The sequence below is a fragment of the Bos mutus genome, chromosome 2, assembly GCF_027580195.1.
Source record: "Bos mutus isolate GX-2022 chromosome 2, NWIPB_WYAK_1.1, whole genome shotgun sequence".
NCBI lineage: Eukaryota > Metazoa > Chordata > Mammalia > Artiodactyla > Bovidae > Bos > Bos mutus.
Genome location: NC_091618.1, coordinates 842,963 through 855,392, shown reverse-complemented (window position 1 = coordinate 855,392; position 12,430 = coordinate 842,963). Strand labels below are relative to the sequence as shown.

The window sequence follows — 12,430 nt, the reverse complement described above, 5'->3', positions numbered from 1 at the left end:
CTCAGGGGGAGAGGGCTGAGCCTCAGCCGCGACATCACCGGATGGAGGCCCAGGACCGGCGCGATGGGGGCGGCTGCGTCCCCCCAGTGCTACAGAAAGCCCAGTGTACGTGATAGTCCGCTCTCTCTCGTCCACTCCCTGCCTTTCACCTGCTCGCAGCTGACCCCGAAGGATCAGGGAGACAGCCTTTGTCCTTGGCCCCAGGGAGCCCACGGTCTACTGGATAAGTCACTCCAGTCGTGTCTGACTCTTTGTGGCCCTATGGACCCTCGCCCACCAGGCTTCTCAGTCCATGAGATTTTCCAGGCAAGAATACTGGAGTGGGCTGCCGTGCCCGCCTCCAGGGGATCTTCCCGATCCAGGGATCGAACCCACATCTCTTATGTCTCCTGCATCGGCAGGCGGGTTCTTTCCCACTAGCGCCGCAGCAGGGAGAGGAAAAGACAGTCAAAATCACAGACAGCAGTAAGTGCTGGAAGGTCAGGGAGGGCTTCCTGGAGGAGGTGATACCTCCACAGAGGCAAGGAGTTGGTTTGCGGCCAAAACAATGTCAGTCTAATCCCTGCGGTCTGAATGGAAGTAAGTCAGGTCGGGCTGCTCCTCGGCACAGCCCTCATACGCCCCCCACCCCGTACAGATGAGAAGCCACAGTCATTCCCTGCCTCTGAGACCGGCCCCTCCCCTCTGGCCTCTCTTCTCTACCCTGTTCACCCTCGTAAACCTTGCCTGGTGCTCAGCACACTGGCCTCCCTGCATCCTCGAGCCTGCGGGCACATCCCACCTCAGGGCCTTTGCACCCGCAGTCCCCCCTGCCCCAGAGTGCCTGATGTTCCTCCATCTCCCAGTGCTCAGCGACCTTCTGGGGGGTCTCCCCGACCGCCCTCCCCATCCCCTGCTGCATCCCTCTGTGCAGCATTTAGCGCCTTCTGAGGCTGCAGACAACGGTTTTTCACGTATCATCACCCCCATCCCGCCGAGGGCAGAGACTTTGCTAAGTTCTTTGCTCTGTTCCCTGTGCCTAGAGCCGACCTAGCGTGGGGTGGCGGGGGCCCCTGAGCCACTGAGAAGCTACTGATGCTTCTGATGAGCAGACTGTTGAACACATGGTTACATGTCACAGTTACTATGTGCAGTCAGCTTGGATTCAACAACCCCTGTGGGAACTTCTCCGGCAGCCCCTTGGGTAAGACGCCGCACTTCCACCGCAGCGGGAGGAGGTTCAGTTCCTGGTTGGGGAACCAGGGTCTTGCCACATGACGTGGCAAAAAAAAAAAAAAAGGAAACAAACAAAAAACCCAGGTGCTTTAAAAAACAAGAACAAAACAGCTCCTGCAAGAGTTTGCGCATGTGTGTGAAAGAGAGAGAGGAGCCGGACACACAAGATCAGCTTCGGCAGTGCTTGGGAGGGAGGGCGGGCCCTTCTCTGCATTCGCCCAGCACCAGATCTTGTCTGTTGCCTGCGTCTTGTCTGCCCCCTTTCTGTGCCCATCCGTTCAGAAAGGCCCTCCAGCTCGCTCCCTGCTGCTTCCTCGGTTCTTAGACCCTGGCACGGGGGAGGTGCTCAGGAGTTTTCCCCCCCCGCCAAGCAGGGTGTGGAGAGGCTGAGTCCCTTTGGCGGGGGCGGAAGGCGACACTGAGGTGACAGCCCGAGACGACTCACCGTTGTCTTGAAACACCCGGACTTTGTCCATCTCAGCTTTGGCCACGTGGAGCACCAGCTGGTGCTTGCTGAAAAAGTCCCCGGGGGTCCTGGTGCTCAGGGTCACCAGGGACAGGTCCTCCAGGTCTGCAAAGAGAAGGGCGAGGCCTGAGACAGCCCCCGAGGCCACCCTCCCCCCAAGACCACCCTTCGTCTTGTCACCTGGCTTTATTTTCTTTACGCTCTTTCCAGTTTTTAAGTGACAGTTTTCACTTTAGAATTAAAGCGAACCAGGGTTTGGACACGACCTCTCCCACCAGGATGAGCTTAGGACGTTGGCTTGGTGAGGCAGAGACCACATCTGTCTCGCTTGTTGCTTTGTTCCCAGCTCTGAGAAGCATCCAGACCAAGGCCGAGCGCAAGGCAGATGCTCAGTAATTGTGGACTGAATGAGTGGAGAAGTTTCTCCCCGAGGCCCGCGGGAGATGAACCGGCCTGAGTGGTGGCTGACAAAGACGTGGGGAAAGCAGAGCCGGACAAGAGTCGCGTGGTTAAGGGCGCTGGAGTGGGCGGGGCGTGAGCCCTGGGTCTGTGTGAGCTTGGGGAGTCGCTTCCTCGCTCCACGCCTCTGCTTCCTTGTCAGCACACAGGGCTAAGCACAGAGCCCTCGCGGAAAGGGTGCAGTCACAGGCCCAAAGTCCGTATTACAGCGCCTCACCCTGGGAGGGTCCATACAGGCACGTGCGTGCCAGGCGCCATGGAGACGCGCTCCCTGGCATCAGGACACACCGACTGCATGCAACTTCAAACCGCATCCATCTAGGCCATTCCAGCAAGTCCCGCAGGAAGGCAGTCGCGGCTGCCCTTACCTCACTCCCTGGGCGCCCTCCTCCAGTGCAGCTGAGCCGAGCATCTCCCATCCTGGCCCCCACTCGGAGGTGTGCCAGCAGGGCTCCTAGACCTGCCCTGGTGCCAGGATGCCCGGGCTCAAATCCTGAGCCACACACTACTGGCTCTGTGACCCGGAGCAAATTGCTTAATTTCCTGTGCCTCGGCTTTCCCATCTGTAAAGTGGGATGAGAACCATGCATACTTCTGAAGGATCAATTGAGTTAATAATTCTGAGCTGGTTGGAGCAGTGCCCAGTCTGGCCGGGGCTCAGGGCCGCTCTGACCTGAGTTTGGGGCTCTAGTCAGGCTTTTATTTTAAATTATTTGGGGCCCCAGACTTGACCTGAGAGCAGAAGTTTGGATTAGGCAACAGGCTAGGGATGGAACCTGGGCCCTGGAGGAGGCGCTGGGACACTCGACATTGCCCCCAACCCTCCCCTGGCTGCTGTGTGAGCTTGGGCGGGTCACTTGCCCTCTCAGGACCCTTGTCTATTCCTTCACCTACGTAACCCGTGTGCTAACAAGAGCATGCTTCCAATAAGCCTGATTTCTGAGCGCTGTTGCCAGGCTCAGGACGAAAGCCTTTACAAACAGACAAAAGCCCTGTTTCCACTAGATCTTGGGGGTCTTTACCGTGGCTGTCAAGCTGCTCATCCTTGTAGTCCACGGCGGAAGAGTCGGGGTTGTCTCTGTCACAGTTCACCAGCAGGATGGCGCCCTGCCCTCGGGGGCCCCAGGTCCAGGCCCTCTGTGGACCCAGCAGAGACGAGCACGCTTAGGAACACGTGTCTGCCCTCCCGCTCTTGGGGAAGCCCGCCACCTTGGCCAGCACCTTGCAGGCTTGCGTGTTTACACATCTTGCTCCCACATCAGGTAGTATTTTGGTCCCGAGAGTGGATTTTTGCCTCCCTCCAAAGCCATAAGCAAATTCAGTTCATCCATTTTAGAAAAGGAACCCAAGGGACTGCCCTGGTGGTTCAGTGGTTAAGACTTCGCCTTCCGGTGCCAGGGGTGTGGGTTTGATCCCTCAAGGAGGGGCTAAAACCCCACATGCCTCGTGGCCAAAGAGGTCAAAACGTGAAACAGAAGCAATACTGTAACACACTCAGTAAAGACTTTAAAAAGGTCCAGATTAAAAAAAAAATCTTTAAAAAAAATTTTAAAAATGATGATAGGCCCCCAAGACAGTAAAATTGATTTCCACAGCTTTTAAAAACTGTTGAATTGGCAAACCAAGCTGAGCTAAACGTTTGTGTCAAGATTCAGATCTAAATAGTTCCTCTTATGAGAACTCTTAACTCTTTCATCAAAGTGTGGGCACTATCCTTCGCAGCTGGTTGCTATCTCTGTGAAGATGAAAGCAAATGGAGCACCCCTCCCATCAAGACTCTAAACAGTGACGACTCTTCTGCTTGTAGCAGAGCGTTCTGCCCCGGGCGATGACTGCAATTTGGGAAAGACAGAAGGACGGGTTCCACCCCCAGAGCTGCAATTCTTCCCTTCACTGCTGACCGGTCCCACAGGGGACCTTAATGTTTGACGGGCCCTGTCGTCCTTAAGAGCACACCAGCGTGTGGGGTCGCCCTGACGTCCAGTGAAAAGGTCTTGGCATTTTCCCTGCCTGGGGCAGGGGAACAAAGACCTTGCAAGCTGCGCAGCATGGCCAAAAAAATTAATTAGTTAATTAAAGTCCAGATCAGCATAAAAATGTGCAGGCCGCTTTGGGGTTTCCCCTGAGGTTTAAGGCAACTCATCACCTGTGTAGCCCAGCACACTACGTTTCTGCAGCATAGACTCCCTGCCCCACCCACCCCCTTCCCTCCGCCATCCACCGCCTCTGTTTTCTGTTATCCACCCCCTGTGAACCTTGCCCGCCAGTCGCTAAACTCTAGCACAGGGGATATTTTTTGGCTACGAGGCACGTTGTTGCTGTTCCCTCGCTCAGTCGTGTCCGACTCTGTGACCCCGTGGACTGCAGCCCGCCAGGCTCCTCTGTCCGTGGGATTCTCCATGGCAAGAATGCCATGCCCTCCTGCAGGGGATCTTCCTAACCCAGGGATTGAACCCGCATCTCTCATGTCTCCTGAGTTGGCGGGTGGATTCATTATTACTGGGAAGTCCCACGTGTGGGATCTTAATTCTCCAGCCGGGGATTGAACCTAGGACCCCTGCAGTGGAAGTGTGGAGTCCTAACTACTGGGCCATCAGGGAATTCTCCACAGCCTAGATTTTTGGGCCAGGGTCCTGACCTGCCTGCAAATTTTCTCTGCTGTGCATGAATCTAGTTTTCAGTTTGTGGGATGACACGTTCTCTGAATGTGCCATCATGAAAATCTAGTTTTGCAGACTCGATGGGGCCTATATAAACCAAAGCAATAATGGTATTGGAGATTTAAATTTTCTTTTTCTTTCTGAACTTGTGTTTCTTGGCCTATTAACACGGATATATGAAGCACACTGCTGTTCATCCATCACCACCAGGGGGCGTGTGAGGCGAGCCCAGCAGAGTCCGGAGGCCATTCAGGGCCCGGCCAAGGTCAAGCTGTGCATACCTTGTCCTTCACGCTTCCCGTGGGCTTCATTTTGCCAGTGCGGCTGATGTCTGCACTCAGGGAGATTTCTGAAATCCCAGAAAATAAGAGGAGAGGGTTGGTGAGGATACCAGCCCAAGGGTGGGGCACTTAGTCTGGCCCCAGACGGACAGTCCTTTCCCCAGGAGACTTACCTGCGCGAAGGCTTTTTTGCCTCCCCTTCAGAGGAGACACAGGGTGTAAGACTCCCCATGTCCCCCAAGAAGAAGTCTGGCTGCAATTCAGACAGAAGTGCAGGGGCTCCTGACCACAGGCGTCCTCCTTGGGTGGGAGGCCATGCCACAACCTGGATGCCAACCAGACCCGTGCGCCCCCCACCCCAGGGCTTCAGAACGCGTTCCCAGCCACCCCAACGGGAGTGTGAGGCAAAGCTCCTGCAAGGACACCTGCCCCTCACAGGAGCCTCTGGCCGCAACTTCAGGCCCCGTGAGCTTGCAGAGGGGGCGCAGTGGCTGCTTCCATCCCACCTGACTCTCCGTTCTGTGCACCCTGGGAAAGCACAGCCTCAGGCACAGCTCCTCTGTCCACACGGCTCGGGGGAGAAAGCACATGCTCCCCTCATCAGAGCACTCGGCAACACGGCCATTCCAGTGATAACCGTGCGGCGACCTTATGAGGTCACAGAATGAGACTGGCCTGGATGACCTTGTAAACACACACACAGCCGTGTGTCAGTGCTGGGCCAGAGCGCACGGCACTCGGTGGCCAGAACGTCCTGGCTCCCTGGCTAACCAGCGGTGTGGTCTTAGCCAAGTCTCTTTAGCTCTTGTACCTCAGTTTCTTCACCTGTAAAATCAGATAATAATAGTGGCAATTTCATTGGATTTTTGTAAGGTTTAAATGTAAAGTCTTGGCACTCTGTCCAGCATAGAGTAAGTGCTAAATAACAATAATAAAATTATTAAAATGTGTTTTAGTGAAATAATGAATGAAATTTATTTATATTCATATTTATTAATGAAATAAATAAATGACATTTATTATGAAATAAATAAATGAATAAAACCTTCACATGCTGTTCATATATTTAATGTACATTTAAATAATGCTGGTATTTGATATTACTGCCCTATATGAAGGCAAGTTCAAACATACTTTATTTGAAGAAGAATATTTCTTCAAATATTCAAATATATTCAAATATAGATCACTGATACGGCAAAAATGGTGAAGGTGGGATGTAAATCATTTGGGGAAACTGGTCTGTATTATTGTATAAGACAGTATCATCATCTATTTTTCTCATAAATATTTGAGGTTTCAAAAAGGTATAGAGACTCATATGTCGAAAATCCACATGCCAATTCCTAAACTGAGAAATAAAATACTGAGATGTAATTGAATCTCCCTGCAAATGCCTCATCTCCAGCTGTATTTGTGGTTCACTGACTGGGGAAGGAATGTTTATGAACTACCAGATGTATGGCTGTCTAGAATTTTTCTTTTCTCCACTTGGTCTCAAGTAAGCGTCGGGGTGTAGTCTCTCCTGCGTGGGGCGTGTGGAGGGCAGGGGGCTGAGCTCCGAGCTGCTGGGCATCACTTACCGACCCCAGTGAGGTAGAGCAGGGCTTCAGCCGGGGTGGGCGAGGGTCCATGGTATGAAATCTGAACCTGCAGAACAGGGGCGAGCCGTGAATGGCGTCCTTAACCATTCAACACACTCCACGCGGCCTGCTGCATGCCGGCTCAGAGTGGGGTGCCAAGGAGACAGGGACGGGGCCCCCAGCCCATGGGGAACACCCCAGCACGTGGGCTGGAGGGGCAGCAACACACTCAGGTGACCGTGATGCGTAGAAGGGGGTCCTTCAGGAGCCTGGCCAGGGCCCAGTCTGCCTGCCTGGTGTCGGGGGGTCCGGGAGGGACCGCAGGAGTCCAGCAGTTGGGGGTGTGATGGGAGAAGCATGAGAGGGATGCTGGGGTGACAGCCGCAGGGAACGCTGGCCAGCAGGGGCAGGGAGGAGGCCTGAGGAAGCAGACTGGGAAAGGCTGGGCCCCAGCCCTCAGGGATCGGGGAGCAGGGGCTTTGAGCGGGCCTGGCCTCTTCAGGGCAGGTGCTGTTGAGATCAAGAGACACCAAGCCCTGTCTCCCAAGGCTCCAGGTCCAGGGAGAACCCACCCGATGGGCCCCGCCTGGCTGAGCATCAGGAACCACGCTTCCAAGCAAGAGGGCGGAGGGGAGTTCCCCAGGGCAAAACCCAAGCGATGCCCCCAGAGGAAGTGGAGCTCCCGGCGGCCACACTGAGGCATCTGGACCTGCCCTGTAGATGGCGGGCACCCAGAGAAACGCAGCTTCCGTCACCTTGCGTCTAAACCATGGCGTCCACCTCCTGACCGGTCGCCCTGCCTAGATCTAATCGACGCACTCACTGTTAGCCAGTGGCTCTTTCTAATGTACATTTACGGTCTCGTTGCTCCTGCATGAAAGGTTCCCGTTGGCTTCCTGTTTCCCCAAGAGAAAGAGGTCCCGGATGCCAACCCTCTGACACCGGCTCCCTCTCTCCCTGCTCCTTTCTTTCCATACAAGCCTTTTTCAGCTTCCCCGACACACATCTCACCCTCTCTTATCCAGAGTGCGCACTCGGGCCACACCCTCTGTGCTGAGCTCTAGCTCCTCTTTACCCCTCTCAAATAGGTCGTGCAGAGCACCCTTCAGCTTGCCGCTTCTTCCAGGAAGCTTTCCCTGAGTACTCACTCGCTGACCAGCTTTGATGCCCAAGGTCTGTTCCTACAACAGGAAATAACTCTCTGCCCCCGCGGAGAGACTGCTTGGCCTCCCCTGCTGGGAACAAGTGGTTATTGGCCCAGATCTGTGTGTGAGACCCTCTGGAGGGCCCTGATTATCTATCTATAGTCAATGTGAGTACAGCGGGTTAAACAGTGATTCCCCAAAAGATATGTCCACATCCTAATCCCTGAATCCTGTGAATGTGACCCCATTTGGGGGAAAAAAAATGTTTGCGGATGTAATTAAGGACCTTGTGATCATCCTGGGTTATCCAGACAGGCCTTAAGTCCAGTGACAAGTGTCCTGCTAAGAAGGAGGCCGAGAGAGACTGAGGAGGAGGTACGGGCCTCGGGGCAGAGCCTGGAGCCACGTGGCCATCAGTCCAGGGCTGCCGACAGCCAGCAGCCGCTGGAAGAGGCAAAGAACTGATTCTCCTCAACGAACTGATGCCACACAACACGGTCCTGCTGACACCCTGGTTTCAGACTTCCGTCCTCCAGAAACGTGAGAGAATATGTTTCTGTTGCTTTAAAATTGTGGTCCTGTGTTACAGCAGCCGAAGAAGCTAAATACAAGGGCAAGGACCAGTGTCCCGGGGCTGCCGGGCTGAGCGCTTCCCAGCCGCACCACCGTTTCCAGTCGTTTGTCTTGTCTGATGCTCGCCCACAGGCCGCAAGCGCCACGCGGGCTGCGATCTCACCTTCTTCTTCATTAGAATCTTCAGGGTCTGACGGTGCCCGGCACAGAGAAGGCGATTATTAAGCATTTGCTGGGTGAATAAATTTAGTCAAAACCCTGACCTCCGTAAGCCCCCGACATCATCTCAGTGTGAGTATGCTACGGCTGGAACAAGCTGTCGTGAGCTCTGCCGAAGACAAGGAGGCTCTGTCTTGTTAGGACCTGTCGGACCTGCTGACCCCGGAGGGGCCGAGGAGCGGGCTTGTCGGACCTGCTGACTCCGGACAGGCCGAGGGGCAGGTCTGTCGGGACCTGGTGGCTGCCCCGCCTCCCAGCCCCGTGCTGCCCTCACCTGCTGGTCCCCTGTGCTCTCGCTGGCCGCTCTCAGCTTCAGGCTCACGTCCAGTCCGGGCTCCAGGCGCCACTGGGACGAGCCTGTGGGACTCTTCTTGGCTGGAGGCCTGTGGGCGACCTTCACAACCACTCCTGGGGAGGCGGTGATGCTGAAGGACGTGTAGCCCTTGGGGGCAGAGCTGTGGAGGAGACAGATGGGGAGGACAGATGGACATGGTGAGGTGGGGCCCGGCCTACTGTGGCTGGCCCCAGGGCTCCTCCTTTCCCACCAGTGCGGAAACCACAAGGCAGCCACACTGACCCTGACCGGTGGTAATAAGGAGGTTTTCAGGAGGCAGCGGGCTTCCCCGGTGGTGCAGTGGTAAAGAACCTGCCTGCCAACGCAGGAGACATAAGAGACACGAGGTCGATCCCTGGGTTGGAAAGATGCCCTGGAGGAGGGCGTGGCAACCCACTCCAGTGATCCTGCCTGGAGAATCCCATGGACAGAGGAGCCTGGCGGGCTACAGCACGGGGTCACAGAGAGTCGGACACGGCTGAGCGACTTAGCACGCACGCACGCCCGCAGGAGACAGTGAGGAGCAGAAAGGAAATCCCCTGACCCGGAGGACTGATTCTTGAACTGGGAAGGGACACACCAAGGCACATGCACGGGTGTGTGTGGAGAGTGGGGTGCACACCCAGAGGTTTGCACACAGACGTGCACGCATAGGGGTGTGCACACGTGAAGAATCACACAAGCTTCTGCTTCTGGAGTGGTGGCAGCTTAGTACTCTAGCAAAACACTGGACTGTGGGTAGAGTACAGTCTTGTTTAAAAATTTATTCAATTTCTTTATTTGGCTGCTTTGGGTCTTAGTTGCGGCACTCGGCCTCAGTAGGCTCAGCATATGGGACTTTAGTTTCCAGACCAGGGATTGAACTTGCGTCCCCTGCATTGCAAGGCTGATTCTTAACCACTGGATCACCAGGGAAATTCTTAGAATGTACTCTTTGATGCGTTGCTGAGATATGGAGAATAACAGAAGTTGTCAATAATTCCCCTTCTCTATGTGTACACACACACGTGTACACCCACAGACACACACCTCACTGTGGTTGAGAATACCAAAGACAAACAGATCTTGAAGGTTTCCAGAGAGAAGAAAAGTCTGGTCACCTATAAAGGAATAATAATTAGATTGAAAGTAGACTTCTCAACAACAGTAATGAAATCCAGAAGACAGTTAAGTAACATCTTCAAAGTATCTTGAAAAAATAACCATTAACTTCTATTTGTGTACATAAAGTTATATTTTAATAAAAATGTTTTCAGATGAAGAAGAACTGGCATTTTAATTTAAAACCAATGCATACCTTAAGAAGAAGACATCTAATGTTAGAAGCATCTGGATGCAAGGAAGAATGGTGAGCAAATAAAATGGTAAATACTTTGATTAATCTAAAGAGTATTGTCTGTATTTTAAAAGTTTATAAAAATATCAAAATTGTGAGATTAAGAAAAAAAAAGGCAGAATGTAAATTGGGAGGGGTATTGACAGTTAAAGTATTCTGAGGTGCTTGATTGAAGAGAGGATTAAGATAGTGTTTAATTCCTGGTGGCTCAGGTGGTAAAGAATCTGCTTGCAATGTGGGAGACCCAGGTTTCACCCCTGAGTCAGGAAGAGCCCCTGGAGGAGGGCATGGCAAACCACTCTAGTACTCTTGCCTGGAGAACCCCATGGGCAGAGGAGCCTGGTGGGGTACAGGCCACGGAGCGGCAAAGGGTCGGACGACTGAGCAACTTTCACTTTAAAGATTCTATTATTAAAATGTAAAGGTATTCTCCAAAAGAATAGAAAAATAAATAAATTTCCATACATGGAGAAAATGCAATAATTTTTCAAGAGAACAGGAAAATTTCCTTCAAAAAGGCAAGTACAGAGAAAAAGTCAACATAGAAAAAAATGGACGACTGAAAGGTAAATGGAAAAAACAAGTTTCCTCTTCCGTGAACTGGGGACGGCGCTGCCCGCCTCACGGGGGCTGACTGAGCTGCGCGTGCCGAGCGTGCCGCGAGTGTGTGTGCCAAGCTGTGTGTGCCAAGCTGTGTGTGCCAAGCGTACCGCGAGGGTCGCCGTGACCGTGTGAGCCAGCGGGGCTGAACCCGGGCTCGAGGCCTCCCCGATGGACACACTTCCCCGGCGCAGGGTGGCCTGGATGACGGCGGGCCTCTTCTCCCCTCAGTCCTCACCCTCTCAGCCCCCTGCCAGCCTCCGTGTCCCCGGGAGGCCCAGACACTCCCTGCAGTTCTGCTGCCCCCCTTCAGGAGTCAGGCGACACTCAAGGAGCACAGGTGCCCACCTGCGGTGGTGGAAGCTGGAGGCTGGCACTGCGCCCCCCGACAACGGCAACAACCCAGCCATGCCCACCACGAGCAGCTTAGACCACCCTGTTCAGCTAGAGCCTGGCAGGGGCTTGGATACAATAGGGGCTCAATTAGCATTTGTCGAAGGAAGGAATGAACGAGAGAACAACCACCGGGGCAGGTCCAGCACCGTACTAAGTACTCAACAAACATTTTCAAGTTTTTCACACTTGATCCTGCAAGCACCCTACAAAGTGGGTATAATCCCCATTTCACAGATGAAGAAACTGAGGCTCAGGCGCCCAGGGCATCTCAGCTAACCAATAGCAGGGCCAGGCCTCCGCCTCCGCCGCTCCATGCCAGAACCTGTCTCATCACACCGTGCTCTTACCCACCCACGGAGGGAGGCTTGACTGAGCAGCGCAGGGCAGCACAGCACAAGGGGAACCAGGCCGGGGCCGTGAGACCCGGAGGCCAGACTCGTTCCCAGGATCCACGCACTCTGCGACCTTAGGCAAGTCACAGACCCTCCCTGCGCTTCACGGCCTCAGGCATGAAAGGATGTGGTCCAGCTTGCCCTACTAGATTTCCTTTGCGGTGAGGCCCTGGGGAAGCCCCGCTCATCTGTGGCGATGAACCGCTGCCTCAGGTCCAGGAGAATCCCAGGGCCACTCGGCTGTTGGCTCTCCGGCTTCTGCCCGGCAGTGGCCGAAGCTTGCGCCAACCCGCTTGTGTGGCAGCAGAAGCCGTTCATCCACAGCCCCAGGGCTGCCCGCGGCCCCAGAACGTCCCCCGCTCACCTGTAGACATCCAGCTGCGTCTCGGTGCCCAGCACACACACGGCCTGGGTGGGCTGCCCTGGGGCCACGTGCACCACCGTGCCCCAGGCCATCGCTGGCTGGTGCGTCCCTGCGGCTGCAGGAGGCCCTGGGGCTGCTTCCTTTATCTGCCCAGCGCCCGGCGGAGGCCATGAGTCAGCGCCTGCGGTCTGTGGCTCAGCCCCTCCTTCTCGGCCCCTCCTCTATCCTGGAGCTGCCCCCAGGCCCGGGACCCGATTTGGCACTGACGCCAGGACTGGTGGCAGGCCGGCTCGGTCAGCGTCCTGGCAAGAGCTGAGGGCTTCGGAAGCCTGTGAGGGGGAGTGCCGGTCTGAGGACTCATCCCCTGCCCCATCCCCCCCTGTAGCTGTGGACACCTGGGCCCATCC

General features: G+C 54.8%; 1 protein-coding gene across 2 annotated transcripts in view; it reads right to left on the bottom strand.

Moving 5' to 3' along the window:
* Positions 1–12,131, bottom strand: part of PADI4 (peptidyl arginine deiminase 4) — a 28,153-nt gene extending 16,022 nt beyond the window's left edge. Inside the window, exons 1-6 of one of the 2 annotated variants that reach the window (XM_070382035.1) lie at positions 12,024–12,131; positions 8,876–9,056; positions 6,665–6,731; positions 5,082–5,149; positions 3,163–3,277; positions 1,661–1,786 (exon numbers count right to left, since the gene is read on the bottom strand). In XM_070382035.1, coding sequence (XP_070238136.1) covers positions 1,661–1,786; positions 3,163–3,277; positions 5,082–5,149; positions 6,665–6,731; positions 8,876–9,056; positions 12,024–12,115 — 649 coding nt within the window. In that variant the 5' untranslated portion in view covers positions 12,116–12,131. Of the gene's footprint in view, positions 1–1,660; positions 1,787–3,162; positions 3,278–5,081; positions 5,150–5,587; positions 5,855–6,664; positions 6,732–8,875; positions 9,057–12,023 lie in introns of those variants that run through there. The other variant, XM_070382038.1, reaches the window with a different exon arrangement.
* Positions 12,132–12,430: the final 299 nt, after the last annotated feature.